We start from the raw sequence: 22,787 nt of genomic DNA on the forward strand, positions 1-22,787 counted from the left end.
GTAATTTTTGTAATATTCATGATACCTGGTATGGCATCTATGATTTTCGGAACCAAGTCTTTTGCTGTAGAAATGTCATCATGAGGAATCTCTTTTACCAGTATAGTAGACTCCTTAAACAAATCCACTAAGTCTGAGGATGTTTTAATATCGTGTCCCATTAACACACGCTTATCGGCAGTCCTTTTAAGAGTACCACCTACGCCATCCATGGGTCCTTTGCCATGGCCAGGTTCACTGTATGTCCAAGTAGCTTTTGTTATCTGTTGGAATTCCTTTATTAATGTTTGTAGCCAGAGATGTATGTTAGTTCGGTTACGGTATTGTGACGTTGGCCCATCAGAGTAGATATGAATGGTGTTAATATGTTTATTTTTCAATATTATTTGTAGGATCGGTATCATATGAGCCCATACTGCATGGGCTTGATGATCCAAATTTTCACTCACGGTAGCAAAAGATGTGGATTTTAAACCATTGTCAACGTTGCGTGTATAATATACACCTGTATGAATAGACAATTGATTTTTTGCAAAATGTGTCGACTGGATTTCACTTGCGTATTTAGTGGTATAATTCTCCGAAAAGTCTATCTGTATCATTACCTCTTCTTCAGTTAGATTTTCTTTCATCTCCTTTTTCAGTTTGTTATAAATATAAATGCCATACAGATGTTTTTTCATAACTGGAATATCTTCAATAAAAGCCGTTTTTAATTCATTCACTGTACTTGAAATTGCAGCCTTTTTTGTGATCTTGAACTTCTTATTCTCGCCTTTTACAATTTTTTCTTCAATAACAGATTTCCATTGGAAATATGTCACAGAATCTGCATTATCAGCTGACTCAAGCTTCGGATTTTTACAAGTATCACAAATACCATTCATGCAGTCATAGGATGTTATGTCGCAACTATAATCCTCGATGGTTTTCTCTACACTCGTGTGAGTAACAAATTGTTGTAAGTTTTTTAATTTGTTCAGTTTAAATTCGAAGTTTTCGTGTTTGACACATAAACAAGATTCTCTGTCTCTGAATGTTGGAGCTACCACCCAAAACGGTTTTGCTCTTAATAATGTTGCATATGGTAAATTTATTCCAGTTTCTTGAACGAATTTTGACGTCAGTTCTTTAACTGTGTATAAAAGGAGGCGTTTTTGCTTCTTAACACCGTTTCTCTTCACAAAATCTCTCTTGCCTGGGCACATCCTGCTGACATCATCTCTTTGGAAGAAATCTTTTACTTTTTCACGAACTTCCGCCGTCAAAACAACCTCACGTATTTTAGTATCAGACTTCAGAATCGATGTACTAGTTCTCTCTTTTGGCAAAAAAGTCTTAGCCATATGAAGCAACTTATATTTCCGTAGCATGTTACCGCTAACACATTTTTGGAAGACTTCCCTCTCTTTGGATTTTTTTCTTAAAGTACAGACCTTTTCTTTTAATTGTGTAGTCAGAACTTCGTTAAATAACAGATTCTTGCGCACTTCTGGAGGCACGTCGACATTTTTAATCAATGCGTCAACTTTGCTGTTAGGAGTTGTTGGTATCTGAACTTTTTCCTGTTCCCTTTTTTCTTTTCTTCTAAGTCTTTTCTTTAAAGTTTCATACTTACGTTTTATGTTAGCAATTGTTTTCTCTTGTTTTTTTATTATACGGTATGCTTTAGCTCTATCCTTCCGAACAATTTTTCTTCCCACTGTTCTTCTTACTAAAGACCGTGCTTCAGCTAATTCATCATCAGAATGAGGCGGAGTATTGTTTACTATACTCGATATTGCCTTCTTTTTTTCTCTGTATTTTTTTGAAGCTTCTTTCCAAATTTTTCTCTGCTTTCGCTTTTCTCTCTCAGTCATCTCATCAATATTTTTAACTTTCTTTTCAGCTTTTTTTTTCTGATAATACGCTCTATCCTTCGCTCTTTTTATTTCTCTCTCTTCCTCCGTCATCTTATTTAAAAATTTCCTTTTTCTGGCATTTGCTTTCTCTCTTTGACGTAAGTAAGCCGAACTATTTTTTTTAACTTGCTTTTTCGGAAGTTTTTTATTTTTTCCAGCCACAGGAGACTCCATATTGCTAAAAAAGATTAAACGTACCTATATTATAAAATATGTTAGCACAACATCTACTGAATTAACTAACCTATTAACTATTGTTATAACAGGGCGCGTTTATTCAAAAAAAGTCATTTCGGGAACGTAATCATCATTTCGAGAACGTTCCGTCAAGTCCAGGAACGGTCCCGAAATGACCGTTCCCGAAATGACTTTTTTAAATAAACGCGCCCTTTTTAGATGGCAACCATCTTTGACATCATGTTTGGCTTTGTTATTGTAAAATATTTGAGGTTACTATTTGTTTTAAAACACTACAAAACATATTTTTTAATATTCCAAGTTGAGAAACGCATTCCCGGTATGATGACGTATTGATGTACGCTCTCTAATTTATTGAATTGAAAGATACTTACCACTTATTTTCAATTGTTTTGGCGAAAACTCTCTCGACACACCGTTTATTTACATCGTTCACATCACTGTACCATAGACAACTAAAGGTTACGTTCAAAAACTGAAATTTTACCGAGAATTTAAGTTGCGTTCACTGAAATGACGCTTACTTTGCCGGACACAATATTTTCAATTGATTTTCTTTAATTTGTTTTCTTTCTTTAATAACAACAATAAATAATTGATATAAGATACAATTGTAGGCCATTAAGTAAGAAAAACTTTTCATTTTATTTTACTTTATGAATATTTACAAAGTTAGTTTCTGAAGATTGCTATTAAGGACGCGTTCCCGAAATGATTTTTTGTTGGTAATTGTTAGAATAATAATGAATGTGCTTTACTTTTCCTGTATAAAATATTATGTACAGATAATATGAACAGAGTTAAGTAATATTTACAATAACGATTTGCTTAAATAAACTAAATTTTAACATTTATTTCCTGGCAAAGCTAATTCTCCACCTTGGTGATTTTGACCCATATACAAATATTATGAGTTTAGAATGAATTCTTAAGTAGGACATTAAACATTTTTCACTATCTCAATCCAATCGCTATTGCAAAATAAAATAATCAATATTCCCCAAAAGCTCAGAGTGCACCGTCAACAAAACAAAAAAACAAAAAATAAAAAAAAATTGCTAAACCCAAACTAATGTGCCTCGTGCAGCTCAATAAGTGCCCACCAGTTCCGTGTCGCTGATCCACGCACCGCCATCCTCTACGCTTGACGACATCTACAGTACAAAACATCGTATTCTTCATTCGAGATATATAGAACTAGACATTTCTTACCCATACACAGACCTAGAGATAGATCACAACAAGAGACGCAATAAGCGAAGTAGTTTAGTTTCTTTTTGTGAGATACTTTTTCCCAGTTAAAGTATATCTACAATATATTTACAGCATATTAGAAACACTTATAAAAAATGATTCTCTCGATGGAATCAAATAGGCTATTTGACGATGCGAAAAATAAATTGTGAATTATTGTAATCAGTGTATATTATGAGTTTAAAAATGGTTATTTACTAACGAAACTTGAAAATAGTACTTAATTTATTCTAAAATCAATAAATAAAAATGCATTTTTTCAAACGTTTGTCACGTGACACAAAACGCTCCTGATTGGCCGGCCTTATGATGAAGTCACTTTCTTGTAAACTATGCTTTTCTACTATATGTACCACAGATTAAAATACGTGACGTCACCGACCCCATTGCAGCGCCATATTGTCCAAGTAGCGTTTTCGCGCGTTATTTAAATATGGAATTTTTAATATGATATTTTTCGACAAATATGTACTATAAATAAAAAACATCTACTTAATAATATAAAATGGATTTTAAAAACCAGTCAAATAGCCTATTGTTCATAAAAAAGTATCTCGATCTCCTTCAGAGGGCTCGAGGACGCGGTGCTCGCAGTCCAATGTTTTATCTTAATCACCTATTTATTAATAGTGGTAGATATTAACTCGATCAATTATATATGTATCCCGTTCCTATTGCGTTCAGAAATCGGCCTAAAGAAATTTATATACAAGTATTATAAGTACTGATATATTTAAACGCATGTATGAGTTTCTTGCCGATTTTCCTTTCCGAACCGGTGGTAACTTCACTTAATATAGTTGTTAAATGACTATTCAAAAGTGATCGCAAAAGCCTCCTGGAATAAAGTATATTTTTTCATATCTACTCATAAAGAATAAGGGTATTTTTGCACTGTTATCATTTAAAAAAGGTCGTAACATCCACAAGGAGGCCCTTAAAGTCAACACGGAATGGCACACCCACATAGTGACCCGATGTAAAAGTGCTTGCAAAAGCCTATCGGAATAAAGTATATATATATTTTCATATCTATTTACAAAGAATTAGCGTCTTTTTGCACTGTTATCATTTAACAAAAAGGTCGTAACATCCACAAGGAGGCCTTTAAAGTCAACACGGAATGGCACACCCACATAGTGACCCGATGTGAAGGCGACGGCGCATGCGCAGCGGCGCATTTCTATTTATAAAGAATTAGATTATTTTTGCACTGTTATCATTTAAAAAAAGTCGTAACATCCACAATGAGTCCCTTAAAGTCAACACGGAATGGCACGCCCACATAGTCACTCGATGTCAAAGTGCTTGCAAAAGCCTATCGGAATAAAGTATATATATTTTTTCATATCTATTTACAAAGAATTAGCGTTTTTGCACTGTTATCATTTAACAAAAAGGTCGTAACATCCACAAGGAGTCCCTTAAAGTCAACACGAAATGGCACGCCCACATAGTGACCCGATGTCAACGCGACGGCGCATGCGCAGCCACAAGGTCACCCGATGTGAAGGCGACGGCGCATGCGCAGCGGCACCCCCGACTCACCTCGAGCAGGCCCCCGCTGGGCTCGGACGCGTACCCCTCGAAGTGTCGCTCGTCGTAGTCGGACGACGACGACGACTCGTTGTCCGCGTCGCGCGCCGTGCGCACCGAGCACACCATCTGCGCCAGGTCCGTGAACGTGTAGCTGGAACAGCGCCACGTATATTGGATTAGTACGTCGATTGCTGGTATCAGACCAAGTGAAAGACCACATTGGCGTGCGCTTGAGGCCTATATCCAGCAGTGGACAAAAACGGGCTGATGATGATTGATGGTATCCATGTTTAATTGGAATCGGTACATTTCAGAACAGCGCCAGAAAATAATTTTGGCGATACTTTACGCCGGTCGGAAAGGAAAATGTTGTATAATTACGATTTTAGTCAATGACAGTAAAACTATGTCATTCTAGTCATAAAATTTAAATCTGACTGGATAGCTATTTATAGGCATTTCCAAAACATCCCAAAAGAGATAAAACAAGTAAATTAAGTATATAAAACATATTTCTCTTTATTTGAAACAACATCGCAAAATAGGATTAAACTTAACTTCGTACGAGGCTCGGACTTCAATCGACGCGTACTTTAAAGTATAGTATGACGCAAATTAGATGTAGCATCGGAAAATGCAATGGAATGAAAATAAAACGGATTACTGCCGATTTACGCAACCAATAAAAATAGCTCCCTATCGCGCCATTCGACGCTATTCGTCGCTATAGATTCACGCGTCTGAGAAAGCAAGTGCATGTAAATCGACGCGTCAAATTGACGAATATATTAGGTCATGTGATATTACAAGTTATTACGTTTGTGCAAAGACCATATTCGCATGAGAAATAAATATTGATAATTTGGGATAGCGTACTCAATTCGGGTGTGATCGGTTTTACGAATTTTGCCGATGCGACATCTAAGTTGTGTCGTACTGTACCCATCTGCAGTAGGGTTGTTGAGGGAGTAATTATGAAGAGGAGGAGGAGGAAGAGGTATTTTCACTCGCAAATTTAGAGGATGAGGATGAGGAAGCGGTAGAAAAAGCGGATTAGGATTTTTTCCACCATAGAAGACTGTGTTTATGTATATTAATTCGTTTTTCTTAAAGTCGTTATTTAATAGTAACTTTAGTACCACGCACCTATCTTGTATTGGTAAACTTTCATTTTCATCGTCACTATTTGGTTCAGAGGCTAGCATTTCGGCTAACATTGAATCTACAATCTTACCCGTGGAAGCGGTGGCTGTGGGGTAGGATGTGTCTCTGTCTGGGTGCAGCTCCAGATTCCTTATAAATTTCTCTTAAAATTTTGAGGAAGTGATAGCGGAAGAGGAATTTTTAATTTTTATTTATGAGGATGCCAGGAACCCAAAATATTGCGGAACTTTCGCATTATGAGGAAGGGGAAGAGGAATCCTCAGCAACCCTAATCTGCACGTCTGCCTAAGTATTACGTAGCGGACTCACTCGGTGAGCGCAGGCTGCGCGGCGTGGCGGCGTCCCTCGGCTGCGGCGCCACTGACGCCGCCGCCCCCCCCGCGCCGCTGGCCCTCGAAGTAGGCGGAGCCGTGCCGGTAGCCCACCTCGCGGATCTCGTCGAAAGACCCGAACTGCAACGTCTTGTACGCGTCGATCGGCGGCCGGATGTATTCGCAGTAGTCGGATTTTTTCACTTCCTGAAAACGAAAATTGCATATCGAGTGACGAAAATAATCTAGTCTTACACTAAGATTTAGAAGATACGACCTTTTCGCATGACATGTTACGAACCGTGGTCTACCCGTGACCACGAACACTGCAAAGTGCTCGAAACGTCGGGATGTTTAAAAATAATTAATATACGCGATTCATCCGTTATAATTAGTTTTATTTAAATGTTACGAAGTTTATTGTAAAAGCCCTTTATTCTTCCACCACTTGACAGTCATATTTACTATTAATACCACTCACTACACCACTGCACTAGAGGTTCGTATATTCACTAGAGGTTCATACATAAAGCCGGGATTAGTCAGGAACATGCGCCAATTAACCATGTTCCTAATTTCAATGAAGTACTGCTATAAATGTATCCAGAAAGACGCATTGGAACACCGTGATACTCCTCAAAATAAGTGGGCGTCTTAGCCCAGCAGTGGGACATTTACAAACTGTTACTAATCCACATTATTTACGAAAAAAATATTTCTCTCTCACCTCGAGCTGCCGATTGCAAGATACATAAGCGAGTCTACTCTGAATGTCGGGAAGATTCGGAACTTTAACCGGTGTCGTGAATGGATTCCATCTGAAACATTTGACAAACGAACATTATTAAAGTTAGAATACATTTTATAATTCGGAGAGTAAGATTTGATGGTCACTCACCGTTTCCAAAGTAACCACCAGCCCGAGAGGTCGTCCCCATAGTTTGTAAGATCGGTATCGTCTTGGGAACCCACATCTATAGCCAGGATGTGTTTGGCTCCAAGAGATCTCATTACATCCGCTGGAAATAGACATACATTCATATTACTCGTTAAAAAATGGTGGTTATGGTTATGGTGATCTACACATACATCTGTATGTATTATTTTAAAATTAAGGAAGAATTAACGAATTCCAATTAATATCAAAATTTGCACACTTGTAAAGTCAGTACTACTGAAAAGTCAAAAGCCAAAGTGACTGATGACAAATTTTAACATTTGTCCTTTGACATCGGCATCAAGTAAACTGCTTCTCACGCCGCAATGCACTGTCAACTACAGTGTCTAAGATATTGAGAGTTTCAATTTCTGTATTAATAATTATGGTGAATATTGACTTGCTCTTAAATATTAAAGAAATAAATAAAATCAAAATCATTTGCTTGATCTTATCCTGTATACTTAGTCGGCTGACTTCAACAGCCTGCATTCCTGGTGCCTCTCATATTATGGCTATATAAATGAATAGTTTGATTCAATAGTACGTAAGACTACACACCAACCTGGTACATTGTTAACGTAGCACCCGTCCAAGAGCAGATGTCCGTCGGAGGGATCGCAAATCGGCGGAAATATTCCCGCGATGCTCATCGAAGCGCGACAGTACCTCCATAACATGCCTATTCAAACACTGATATACAATTTTGTCCGGACAATTCGTATTCATATGGCAACATTATCCGTTAGCGATTGTCCGAACAAATGCCAGTGTTGTCATCACTTACCTTTGGAAACTGAGTGTAAATATTTAATGGATGAGCATATCGTATAAATAAGTTTATTAACTCTATGGATTTCATAACGACCCTACGCATAACGTGACCGACAATTCTGCCGTTAAAAAAGAAGACCAGACCGTTCAAGGAAAGTAGTCTACTACGGAAAGAGACAGAAATAGTGATAAAGAATTAAAATAAGGAAACTTCTAAAGAATATTTACACTCAGCCTAAAAACGATCGCTATGAGGCTTCATATATTGAACAAGCTTTTCCGATTGGTCGACTTATGAACGCACGTTTGCTACTGTCGTTTCGTCACGAACGATCGAAACGGTGCGTTGTGATTGGTTTACCTGGGAGGTTGTTGACGTAACCGCCGTCCAATAGGAGGTGGCCGTCTACTGGGTCGCAGAGAGGGGGCATGTACCCACTCAGCGACATCGAAGCGCGAATGTAACGCCATAGGGAACCTGCGGCGCGCGCATTACTATTAATTATCGCTGAAGGCCTTCTTAATTTAATTTTAGCCTATTTTTATATTGAAAATCAATGCATAATCCAAGTAGGACATTCTAAATAAGTAAATAAATTAAGAATTCTCAAGTTAATATTATAAAGATTTAGAAAAATATAGCCTCAATTTTAATTCATTATTTTAATTTAATTCCTCTACAAACAGCCGTACCCAGTGCAAATTTCAGTGCAATTATGAGACGCCTATATATATAAAACAATTTTGTGTCTGTCGATTGATGTATTAACACAATCCATGGAAAGGAAACAGTGATATGAGAAAGAGAGTACTTGACCTAAAATACAAAAAATATTTAATTACATATCTAAAATTAAAAGTAATTAATTACACAATTCATTTTGTCATTGTTTTAAATTCGCTGGAAATTACACATGTTAAAAAATATATTTAAAAAAATGAACTTTTTTCATAGAATCTTACATAAAATACGACAAAAGCTTACAATGAACCAATGAAATATTATTCAACTCATAACTAATTACTTTGCTGCTGATGAAGGCGATGACGATGAAGAAACGATCATGCTAGAAATGAAACGACGTAAACACCAAAAAAATAATATAGACTTAGCGCTAAATGAAACATGCAAAAAATGTTTAGTAACTTAATCCATTTTAAAAAAACCTTGGAATTTGTCCCAAAAAATTAGTTAACATAATGGATGTATCGTGAAATTTTATTTATTAAAACGAAACCTACATTCAAAATATAATTTACGTACTAATTATTGCATAACCTCTAATATATGAGCATGCGATAATCAACTCTAAACTTTACACGTAGAGTCTAAATCACTACGACGATAAAATGAAGGGGATCACTACAGTGATGATAGTTAAAAACAAAGATAAAATGATAAAGAACCACACTCATGCATAGACATGAAGATGGAGACGTGTTATGGAAGGCGAATGCAACGTGAACGATAAATCTATTAATCACTTCCAACCCGACATTGTGGACGCATCGAAACAATATCCAAATATTAATGTATCTCCCAAAAATTGTAAGCGTTATTCTGTAAACCAATCACAAGCGCTCGTTTATTTTTTTTTAAACATATAATTAATTCAGTAATGACAACACAAAGCAAATGTCGGATTCGTTTAAAAGAAAACAAGATACGATAGCTTTAAATTTTCATATTAAATAAATATATGTGTGGGGTAAAAAGAAAAAAAAATCAATACTAGCGTACTTAACGTAACTTTGTAATCGGTAAACACATCAAAGACACATGAATGCAAGTGAGTGTGGTTATGGAAAAGACAAAAAAATATCACTGTAGCGGAATTAGCGGCGACTAGCGAAAACTCCGGACGAGGGCGATTAATTATAATTTACTTGAAATACATATATCTCATCTGCGATTCCCCCGTCGAAGTCCTGACGTCACTGTCACCATAGATATTGACGATCGTATGATGGCATAGACAAATCCGCGGTGCGAACAAAATAAAACATCACAGAATAACATCAAACATATATAAAATATATATCATATATAAATAATAGGTATTATTTTCTGGCACAACTGGTCAGCAGAACGCATCGTGTTACACAAATAAGCAAAACTTGCATGCATTAAACATTGAACCGAGACGAGAATCATAAAATGTTATATCGTGTTCTTGATATTGTATTTATGTCCCTTGTCCAAATATATAAATAAACAATGTTTGGGTTAGAAGATGTGCTGAAGCAAATTTGTAATCACGAAATAAAACAATAAACACACAAAAATTTCCTGTCCATGAATGTGTTGTGTTAATTAAATATATATTATGTAAATACAATATTAATATACTTAATATATATTGGAGTATTTGGTATTATAGAATCTATGACCTAAACCAATCCTAATGGGGAGTACAGACTAACTGTTTTGTTGAATTGACGCAATATCATTGGTCGAACTTGAATGATTAATTAATTACAATATTAATTATGAATATAGCACTAGGAGTGTTTCGGCGAAGTTGTTATCCGAAAAGTAGAATGAACGCAGATTAGTAGGCAAGGGTATTTATTGTTAAATTCAAAAGTCTATTGTGCAGAATAGCAGAGATCTTATAAAGTCTCATGGAGTAGGTAACTCTAAGGATTGTTTATCTGTACTCCTTCGATTGGATGGGGGGATACTAGCTAATTAATTATCAACTACGGCTTATTTATAAATTACAAGGGACTTAACATATTACACAAATTCAAGATATTTTCTTAAAGTCGTATAAATCCTTATTACTTATCTTCCGAATATTTATTTAGTTCATTGGATAATAATTTTTAAACTACGCAATGTCAATTGTCTACATAAACGGTTTAATCAAATTGCCATATCAAGATTCCGAGAGAATTAAAACACTCACCGTGGCGGTGCACTCTCATACAACTGGAGCTGATGTCAGTGGTGACGGTGAAGTATGGCAACCACAGATCCTCGATGTGGACCTCGCCGTAGGTAGCTTTGATGGTAGCGTTGAACTGCTTGCCGGAGAACATGGAGGTAGCGGGGTATGTAAGGTCTAGTAGCTGTTTACCCCATTGAGTCATTTTCTGGAAACATTTCGAATCATAAATATGGTAGGATTTATGCAAGCTTGATTATCTCTATATTTGAGACGGCATATTATACAAATAAATCTATATCTTTGGATACATTTTTATGTCCACGTTGTACGTGAATTTGGTATTTTTTTTATGAGACAACATCACATACATTACTCTGATCCCAATGTAAGTAGCTGAAGCATTTGTGTTATGGAAATCAGAAGTAACGACGGTACCACAAACACCCAGACCCAAGACAACATAGAAAACTAATGGTAATCTACATCGACTAGGCCGGGAATCGAACCCGGGACCTCAGAGTGGCGTACCCATGAAAACCGGTGTACAAACCACTCGACCATGGAGGTCGCCACGTATATATCCAACTAATCAGATATTATGAAACCAGTTTTACTGTGATCTGGTTTGAAGGCTAGGTAAGCCAGTGTAACCCCAGTTGCATGGAACGTAACATCTTAGTTCCCAAGGTTTCTGTCGCATTGACCATGTGGAAATCGGTCAATAATCTGTACAGTGACAACATCTTTAGGCGCTGGTGACGACTTGCCAAAATTGCTTGCCATATTTATTTGTTGATAAAAAGTTAATCAATTTACCAATGTTATGCTAAGTTGATACAATCAGGTTTTGAGATTCTTCAAATAAATACTATCCCACCAAAAACATTAAATGTAAAAAAATACCAAGCCACTCGCTGCAGTCTTTCCATCGTAAAAAGTATTGAGATCTCATAGAAGCCAAGTCCTATTCAAATTATTATGTAGTTATAAATCAACATTTAGTAATTGTATCAATAGTTTTCTTTATATTATAATTATAGTGACTTGGCAATGAGCACAAATTAAAAGCTAAGTCTGCTAGCAGTACCTTAGATTATTGATGATCGATCAGTGAGTCAGTGAGTGACAAAATGGTGTAACTTTGATCGTTCGTAAATCCTAAACTATTAATTCATTTGGCATGTAATTTTGAAATTAAGCTTATTCTAATGCCTACTATTAGTCACCGAAAACCCAAACTCCTAGGTTTGTCCACTTCGAAGATATAGGGGGGCGAAACAGCCGCGAATCGTTTCGAGAAAAGATGGTACGGCCGTGCCCGCTTTGCTCGAGACTTGGCTGGGGCACTGCCGTGCCCCCAGATCAGAAACATGCAGATGCGAGTAATTCATCCATATTTATATTACTGATGTATTCTAAAGCCGAACAGTGATTTTTACTGCAAAACTTCAACATGTACCGATATAACCATTTGGTTTTAACAGTATGTTGGTAATCATTTGTACGATAAAACTTTAAGTATAAAATTATGTTACTATCAATAGACAGTACTAAAATCTCAAACCTACCTTCGACCATTCTCTAGCCTTCTGTGTGACAGTTGTGATATTACGTTCCATACACCACAGCGCTCCCATGAAGGCTCCGATACTCACTCCACCTACCATATCGATAGGAATGCCAGCTTCCTAAAAAAACAATTACATTAACATCAACATCAAACACACACATACGCGTATATGTACACGCAGCCGACCGACGCGTATATGTACACGCAGCCGACCGACGCGTATATGTACACGCAGCCGACCGACGCGTATATGTACACGCAGCCGACCGACGCGTATATGTACACGCTGCCGTGCGACGCGTATATGTACACGCTGCGACGCGTATATGTACACGCTGCCGACCGACGCGTATATGTACACGCACCCGACCGACGCGTATATGTACACGCAGCCGACCGACGCGTATATGTACACGCTGCCGTGCGACGCGTATATGTACACGCTGCGACGCGTATATGTACACGCAGCCGACCGACGCGTATATGTACACGCTGCGACGCGTATATATACACGCAGCCGACCGACGCGTATATGTACACGCAGCCGACCGACGCGTATATGTACACGCTGCGACGCGTATATGTACACGCTGCGACGCGTATATGTACACGCTGCCGTGCGACGCGTATATGTACACGCAGCCGACCGACGCGTATATGTACACGCACCCGACCGACGCGTATATGTACACGCAGCCGACCGACGCGTATATGTACACGCTGCCGTGCGACGCGTATATGTACACGCTGCGACGCGTATATGTACACGCAGCCGACCGACGCGTATATGTACACGCTGCGACGCGTATATGTACACGCAGCCGACCGACGCGTATATGTACACGCAGCCGACCGACGCGTATATGTACACGCACCCGACCGACGCGTATATGTACACGCAGCCGACCGACGCGTATATGTACACGCTGCCGTGCGACGCGTATATGTACACGCTGCGACGCGTATATGTACACGCAGCCGACCGACGCGTATATGTACACGCTGCCGTGCGACGCGTATATGTACACGCTGCGACGCGTATATGTACACGCAGCCGTGCGACGCGTATATGTACCAGCAGCCGACCGACGCGTATATGTACACGCTGCGACGCGTATATGTACACGCAGCCGACCGACGCGTATATGTACACGCACCCGACCGACGCGTATATGTACACGCTGCCGTGCGACGCGTATATGTACACGCTGCGACGCGTATATGTACACGCAGCCGACCGACGCGTATATGTACACGCTGCGACGCGTATATGTACACGCTGCGACGCGTATATGTACACGCTGCGACGCGTATATGTACACGCAGCCGACCGACGCGTATATGTACACGCTGCCGTGCGACGCGTATATGTACACGCTGCGACGCGTATATGTACACGCTGCCGTGCGACGCGTATATGTACACGCAGCCGACCGACGCGTATATGTACACGCAGCCGACCGACGCGTATATGTACACGCAGCCGTGCGACGCGTATATGTACACGCAGCCGTGCGACGCGTATATGTACCCGCTGCCGTGCGACGCGTATATGTACACGCTGCGACGCGTATATGGACACGCAGCCGACCGACGCGTATATGTACACGCTGCGACGCGTATATGTACACGCTGCGACGCGTATATGTACACGCAGCCGACCGACGCGTATATGTACACGCTGCGACGCGTATATGTACACGCAGCCGACCGACGCGTATATGTACACGCAGCCGTGCGACGCGTATATGTACACGCTGCGACGCGTATATGTACACGCTGCGACGCGTATATGTACACGCTGCGACGCGTATATGTACACGCAGCCGACCGACGCGTATATGTACACGCTGCGACGCGTATATGTACACGCAGCCGCCCGACGCGTATATGTACACGCTGCGACGCGTATATGTACACGCAGCCGACCGACGCGTATATGTACACGCAGCCGTGCGACGCGTATATGTACACGCTGCGACGCGTATATGTACACGCTGCGACGCGTATATGTACACGCAGCCGACCGACGCGTATATGTACACGCAGCCGACCGACGCGTATATGTACACGCAGCCGACCGACGCGTATATGTACACGCTGCCGTGCGACGCGTATATGTACACGCTGCGACGCGTATATGTACACGCAGCCGTGCGACGCGTATATGTACACGCTGCCGTGCGACGCGTATTTGTACACGCTGCGACGCGTATATGTACACGCAGCCGACCGACGCGTATATGTACACGCAGCCGTGCGACGCGTATATGTACACGCTGCGACGCGTATATGTACACGCTGCGACGCGTATATGTACACGCTGCGACGCGTATATGTACACGCAGCCGTGCGACGCGTATATGTACACGCAGCCGTGCGACGCGTATATGTACACGCTGCGACGCGTATATGTACACGCAGCCGACCGACGCGTATATGTACACGCTGCGACGCGTATATGTACACGCAGCCGTGCGACGCGTATATGTACACGCAGCCGTGCGACGCGTATATGTACACGCTGCGACGCGTATATGTACACGCAGCCGTGCGACGCGTATATGTACACGCAGCCGACCGACGCGTATATGTACACGCTGCGACGCGTATATGTACACGCAGCCGACCGACGCGTATATGTACACGCTGCGACGCGTATATGTACACGCAGCCGACCGACGCGTATATGTACACGCTGCGACGCGTATATGTACACGCAGCCGACCGACGCGTATATGTACACGCAGCCGTGCGACGCGTATATGTACACGCTGCGACGCGTATATGTACACGCTGCGACGCGTATATGTACACGCTGCGACGCGTATATGTACACGCTGCGACGCGTATATGTACACGCAGCCGACCGACGCGTATATGTACACGCAGCCGACCGACGCGTATATGTACACGCAGCCGACCGACGCGTATATGTACACGCTGCCGTGCGACGCGTATATGTACACGCTGCGACGCGTATATGTACACGCTGCGACGCGTATATGTACACGCAGCCGTGCGACGCGTATATGTACACGCTGCCGTGCGACGCGTATATGTACACGCTGCGACGCGTATATGTACACGCAGCCGACCGACGCGTATATGTACACGCAGCCGTGCGACGCGTATATGTACACGCTGCGACGCGTATATGTACACGCTGCGACGCGTATATGTACACGCTGCGACGCGTATATGTACACGCAGCCGACCGACGCGTATATGTACACGCTGCGACGCGTATATGTACACGCAGCCGTGCGACGCGTATATGTACACGCAGCCGTGCGACGCGTATATGTACACGCTGCGACGCGTATATGTACACGCAGCCGACCGACGCGTATATGTACACGCTGCGACGCGTATATGTACACGCAGCCGTGCGACGCGTATATGTACACGCAGCCGTGCGACGCGTATATGTACACGCTGCGACGCGTATATGTACACGCAGCCGTGCGACGCGTATATGTACACGCTGCGACGCGTATATGTACACGCAGCCGACCGACGCGTATATGTACACGCAGCCGACCGACGCGTATATGTACACGCTGCGACGCGTATATGTACACGCAGCCGACCGACGCGTATATGTACACGCAGCCGACCGACGCGTATATGTACACGCAGCCGTGCGACGCGTATATGTACACGCTGCGACGCGTATATGTACACGCTGCGACGCGTATATGTACACGCAGCCGACCGACGCGTATATGTACACGCAGCCGACCGACGCGTATATGTACACGCAGCCGACCGACGCGTATATGTACACGCAGCCGACCGACGCGTATATGTACACGCCGCCGTGCGACGCGTATATGTACACGCCGCCGTGCGACGCGTATATGTACACGCCGCCGTGCGACGCGTATATGTACACGCTGCCGTGCGACGCATGTGTGTGTGTGTGTACCTGTATGGCTCGTATCATGCCGACGTGCGCCGCGCCGCGCGCGCCGCCGCCGCCGAGCACGAGCCCCACGGCGGTGCCGGTGAGCCAGCGCGCCAGCCGGGAGAAGTCCGAGTGCACGCTGGCCTCCGACATCAGCACCTTACTGTACAGCTCGCTCTGTTGTAGAAGCGGTTGACAATTTATTTAACTGATAAATTTGTGACTCACTACAGACTCGGAAAGAAATCACCTCTCGTAAAGTGAAAGATGTAATTTCGGTCACTTACGTAGTATACTTGGTGGTAGGGCTTTGTGCGAGCCCGTCTGAGCCTGGTTTGAAAGGTGAGTGAGCCAGTGTAACTACAGGCACAAGGGACATAACATCTTAGTTCCCAAGGTTAGTGGCGCAGTGACGATTTAAGGAATAGTTAATATTTCTCACAGCGTCTATGGGTGATGGTGACCACTTACCATCAGGTGGCCCATATGCTCGTCCGCCAACCTATACCATAAAAAAAAAAAAAAAAAAAAAAAAGAAAAAAAAAAAAATTAAAAAAAAAACCTACGATCCGATACTGGCTCTTCCTGGTGAACATGCGGTGCGGACAGCGCACGTGGTGGTGCTGGCTGACCCACGTGCGCATGTTGAGCCAGTGCACGGTGCCCGAGGGGTTGGGGCCGCCCTCGCGGTGCAGCAGCACCAGCTCCTTCTGGGTTCGGATCGCTAGACGTTCGATTTCTTTTTCGATCTGCAAACGGAAGACGGATATTTAAAAGTAAAGGATAATATATAGCATGTGTATAACGTAAGTACGACTTTGATGAAATACATAAAATGTGTGTTGCCAGTAGAGAGAGACCAGCAATGTATATTGGGTTATATTTCATAAATATAAATAAAATATATATAAATAAAATGATATATAGTCTATTCCAATGGGAAGAGGAGAAAAGGTAAATAAACAACTTTGACCTTGAATTGATATGTCATTTGGGTTCGACTAGTGAGGTGAAAATAATTGAATGAATGGGTAATTAATGCTAAAGAACGATATATTTTTTTTGATTTTAAAAGTAATTTTCCGTTTCAACAAAGTCAGGTCGTAATAAAAAACTTCAGAGAATTCCGAATATGCATCCGTGCACATGATACGAAAGATGAGAGACGAATGTCTTTCTTAACATTGTATTATTTTCAAAACTATAAAATTGCTTTGCAAAAAACTGATCTACATTTCGAGATAAGAGATTATTTTTAAGTAAAATAATTCTTTTAACATTTTTGGTAAAAATATTATTTTTATGTAAAAACCTTACTGTATAAAAATAACTTTTTTATCTATAGTTAGGTAACTTTTTACGTTTCTAATAAATAATTCATATTATATATTACAACCAATTAAATAAATATATTTAAAAAAATATCTATGATGAATTTTAAAACTAAAATAATATATTTTTTATCTGTATAAATTCATTCGTCTACATTCCTTTAGCGAACATGCCTAGTTGAGGCCTCTATTTTTAATGTTCGTCATTGAGAAATGGCGTCTTGAATGTCGACAAAACTGTTTTCGTTACTTTGGAAGTGAAATTAAAGTGGATCTATGTAGTTTAGTGAAATATTGTTGTATTACAAATGAAGATATATTAATCAAGAACTGTTTGTAGTTAATCTTATAGTGGAATTATCAACCAAACACTTGTGATATTGAAAAATACGGTATGTTTTAAATATTTCCTTTTGTCATTGGAATGGACTATACTTCACATATGATCTGGAGTGCACTGGATAACAATATGACAACAGTTGCGCACAAACGAACGCGTCGTGACCTAACTTTATTATCATTAATGAATAAAAACAACTTCAAGTAAATTAAAAGTTAAATATCTACACGTCCTCGGAACATTTGCTGTTTACATTATATAAATCTATACTGATATTATAAATTCGATATTGTCTCTCTGCCTTTCTGCTTGTCTGTCACTCTTTCACGGAACACTGAACCAATTTTGATGAAACTTGTTCAAGCTATTTCGAACTCCCAAGGAAGGCCATAGACTTCTTTTATATAAAACTAGTTATATATATGTCAGTTATACATAATATATGTATGTTAGTTATAAATACTTTTCCAATGCTTGGCTGCTTATCTCCCAATGCGACGATCAAAATGCAGTCAGCTTGACGAATACAACGCTGGGTCCATTGCGTGAGGCTCGGGTCGCACTGGTACAACGCAACCTTTGAAAAATACAAAAACACTATCAATATAAGAGCTTGATAATTTAATTTTTGTATGAAATTACTTCTTTATAAATTTTAACAATCTATGAAATTTACATATATCTTACCAAGACAAGTGATACACACAATTAATAGTAAATTTCTAGTTAAAATGAAACAATTTTGTAATCCCTCATAAGTATTTTGGAATATATTTAATTAACAATGAATAAAAAATCGAGAGTCGAGATGGCCCAGTGGTTAGAACGCGTGCATCTTAACCGATGATTGCGGATTCAAACCCAGGCAAGCACCGCTGATTCATGTGCTTAATTTGTGTTTATAATTCATCTCGTGCTCAGCGGTGAAGGAAAACATCGCGAGGAAGCCTGCATGTGACAAATTTCATAGAAATTCTGCCACATGTATATTCCACCAACCCGCATTGGAACAGCGTGGTGGAATATGTTCCAAACCTTCTCCTCAAAGGGAGAGGAGGCCTTTAGCCCAGCAGTGGGAATTTACAGGCTGTTGTTGTTGAAAAAAAAAAAATATTTTTCTTATGTGAAGATAGCAAACGACACTTCATAAGTGCATACGCAATTGAGTGTCACCGGTTCTTCTAAGATCCGGGTATTTTCTTTTCCGAACCCATTTTTAATTTGAAAAACAATAAAAAAAAATTAATTTGAGTTAGAGAATCAATTACCTTGTGCTTGTCTTCCTGCTGAGCGAGCCAGGAACTAAGGCGGTATTCGTTGTTGGGGTCCATTATAGTGAGCCCTAGGAGTTTCCTTATCACGTCTGACGTTAAGCGTACAGTTGGTCCTGCGTGACAATCATATATTCGTTAGTTAAATAAATAAATTTGATTACAGAGAAAGCATAGGCCCAGTAGTTAGAACGCGTGCATCTTAACCGATGATTGCGGGTTCAAACCAGGCTATTGATAATTTATTATTAACGATATTTGAAATAAAATTGCGTGCTCTCTTCTAACAAAAAACGAACGACTAACGTTTATTGTAACGACTATATAGGAAAACACATTGTTGTACATAGCTGTTGACAGATGGCGCTGATAGTTGTATTTTGAGGAAACTACCACCACCACCACCATTGTATATTCACGTGCTTAATTTGTATTTCCAATTCATATCGAGCTCGTTAGTGAAGGAAAACATCGTAAAGAAGCCTGCCTAAATTCATAAAAAAATCAACACTAACCCGCATTTGAACAGCGTGTTGGAATGTGTTCCAAATCTTCTCCTCAAAGGGAGCCCTCCTCTTAACCCAGCAGTGAGAAATTTACAGGCTATTGTTGTTGATTAGAGTGGACACGGCACGGTGTGTGGGTGTGTGCGTGTGTGCGTGCGTGTTAGCGTGCGTGTTAGCATGCGTGTGTGCGTGCGTGTTAGCGTGCGTGTGTGCGTGCGTGTGTGTGTGTGTGCGTGTGTGCGTGCGTGTGTGTGTGTGCGTGTGTGCGTGCGTGTTAGCGTGTGTGTACGTGTGTGCGCGTGCGTGCGCGTACCTATGGCGCAGAGCGAGTGGTAGAGCTCGTAGGTGAAGGCGGTGAGCGGCACGTCGTCGCTGACGGGCACGACGGCGACGGTGGAGAAGTTGTGCTGCGACGCGCGCGACTCCATGGCCGCCGCGCCGCCCAGCCCCGCCGTCGGCTTCTGCCACGAGCCTGCCACAGCCGCCCGTTATACTATGTAGCTTGTGTCTTACTTAATAAAGAAATTTTAATGTTGTCTTAAATTTTCGCGATTATTACACATTTAAATAAAACTAATTATAACGGATGAATCGCGTATATTAATTATTTTTAAAACATCACAACGTTTCGAGCAAAATCAAAATCAAAATCAAAATCAAAATCAAAATAAACTTTATTCAAGTAGGCTTTTATAAGCACTTTTGAATCGTCATTTTACAATTAAGTGAAGCTACCACCGGTTCGGAAAGTAGATTCTACCGAGAAGAACCGGCAAGAAACTCAGTAGTTACTCTTTTTTAACATTTAAAAAATACAACGTCATGTTAATTAAATACAATTATTTCAATTAATGTATCCTGCTTGGAAGTCAACAGGTATTAACTCCACGCTTTTTTATCATCTACAAAATCTTGTATCGAATAGTATGCTTTTTCTACCAATGTATTTTTAACAAACGATTTGAATTTACTAAACGGCAAAGTTAAAAATTTCTGCGGAATTTTATTATAGAAACGGATACCTTGCCCCAAGAAGGATCCATTGACTTTGCGGAGTCGGAAACTTGGCGTTATAAGTTTATCCTTACTTCTAGTGCATATACAATGATTATCACTGATTTTATCAAAGTGATCAATGTTACTGTGAATATACATGATATTGTTGTAAATATATTGCGACGCAACAGTAAGTATTCCTACTCTGTTAAAAACATCCCGAAGAGAGTCTCTAGCTCCAAGATTATAAATAAACCGAATTGCTCTCTTTTGTAAAATAAAGACAGATTCAATATCTGCAGCGTTACCCCAAAGTAATATGCCATATGACATAATACTGTGAAAATAACCAAAATAAACTAAACGAGCGGTATCAATATCAGTTAGTTGTCTAACTTTTCTAACCGCGTATGTTGCGGAGCTGAGTCTTCCTGTTAGGGATGATAAATGAGAAGTCCACTGAAGTCTGGAATTTGTAGTGTTTGCACTTTGTAGTGTTCGTGGTCACGGGTAGACTGACCCGGGTCAGTCCGCGATTCATCCGTTATAATTAGTTTTATTTAAAGAAATTTTGATGCTTCGACTTCCGTCGATTGTTTTTTTAAATTTATTTAATGTCAGTATACTTCAAGTCACTCATTTACAGTTGGCGCCGAAAAAATGTATTTTTTATTTACTATTATTTATTTAATACTTTATTGCACACACAATGAAAGTACATACAAATAAAGAGAACAATTACAACAAAGGCAAGACAATAAGAGCGTACAAAAGCGGTCTTATTGCTAAAGCAATCTCTAACAGACAACCTTTGGTGAATTTGCAAAAGCAGATACAGGATAGTGCAAAAAATAAAATAATATTCAAGATAAAAGAAAATAATGACTTATATTTATCAACATATATTTTTAATATTTATAATATTAGTACAGTTAGATTTCGAGTTTGTCGAAAAGAATTTACTTCAATGTTGTTTCTATATATTTTCACAAAAAACGATTAAATATTAAATAAAACGTTGTTTAAAAAAATGGCGTTAAAATTTCAAGCTTACCTAGGATTCTGTGCCCCAACAAGTTGATGAGCCTCGTGACGACCACCGGGAATCTCAGCTTGATCGCGTTGAAGAGACCTTCCGGGAGCTTCGCTAGTTCAGAATCGCGGACCGCCATCACTGTTGTACTGCGACGAGTTTGCGTCACCATTTCAACCTGTGAAGGAAACGATATAATATTGATCTTGGTGACGTCACAAGATCCTCTTAAAGAGACGTAAGCAAGCGTTATTATATAAAAACCACATGAGCTTAATAACTAAACAAAATTTGGAAAAACAATATTTGGATTTCTATGGAAGTCCGAAATTTTTGTCGTAAAAAAATGTAAATCACTGTTTAAATTACCTTATAGAAATATCATTCTTTTTAAAAAGTAATTCTGGAAGAAGGTAAATCAAAGGGGCATTATTCCTCCCTCAAAAATGCTAAAACCATTTTACTCATGCATGGATAAATGCATGTATAAAGAAGTTAGATGTTTCCAAGATAACATCGAAAGAATATCAACTTTTAATCATCAAACAATTAATTTTTCATTGCAAGCAATATTTTTCAATGGAAGAATTTTGCGCGGCTAATTGAAATAAGGAATTCCTATAGTCTGTTCGCGTTAAGAATGCAGTGAGTTGTCAACGTCATATAATAGCTAAAGGTTACATTAATTATTACGTGTACAGCTTGAATAAATTAAATATAAATATATAAATAAACAAAATTTAAATTATAAAAATATCAGTTAATAATTAAATGTGAACTTGACTTTGTAATTTGAAAAGATTTGATTGGTCAGGGGGCGGAGTAAAGACGGTAAACAATGACAACTCACTGCATTCT

General features: G+C 40.0%; 1 protein-coding gene across 1 annotated transcript in view; it reads right to left on the reverse strand.

Moving 5' to 3' along the window:
• Positions 1-22,787, reverse strand: part of LOC124542084 (neuropathy target esterase sws) — a 54,682-nt gene that overhangs the window by 4,431 nt on the left and 27,464 nt on the right. Inside the window, exons 15-29 of the mRNA XM_047120020.1 lie at positions 21,951-22,107; positions 20,214-20,372; positions 19,392-19,510; positions 18,587-18,700; positions 17,019-17,201; positions 16,474-16,629; positions 12,541-12,660; positions 10,991-11,177; positions 8,440-8,556; positions 7,870-7,986; positions 7,266-7,386; positions 7,095-7,185; positions 6,366-6,574; positions 4,902-5,043; positions 3,203-3,253 (exon numbers count right to left, since the gene is read on the reverse strand). Of these exons, the coding sequence (XP_046975976.1) occupies positions 3,203-3,253; positions 4,902-5,043; positions 6,366-6,574; positions 7,095-7,185; positions 7,266-7,386; positions 7,870-7,986; positions 8,440-8,556; positions 10,991-11,177; positions 12,541-12,660; positions 16,474-16,629; positions 17,019-17,201; positions 18,587-18,700; positions 19,392-19,510; positions 20,214-20,372; positions 21,951-22,107 (2,043 nt within the window). The remainder of the gene's footprint in view (positions 1-3,202; positions 3,254-4,901; positions 5,044-6,365; positions 6,575-7,094; positions 7,186-7,265; positions 7,387-7,869; positions 7,987-8,439; positions 8,557-10,990; positions 11,178-12,540; positions 12,661-16,473; positions 16,630-17,018; positions 17,202-18,586; positions 18,701-19,391; positions 19,511-20,213; positions 20,373-21,950; positions 22,108-22,787) is intronic.

The sequence above is a fragment of the Vanessa cardui genome, chromosome 2, assembly GCF_905220365.1.
Source record: "Vanessa cardui chromosome 2, ilVanCard2.1, whole genome shotgun sequence".
In the NCBI taxonomy this organism is placed as follows: domain Eukaryota; kingdom Metazoa; phylum Arthropoda; class Insecta; order Lepidoptera; family Nymphalidae; genus Vanessa; species Vanessa cardui.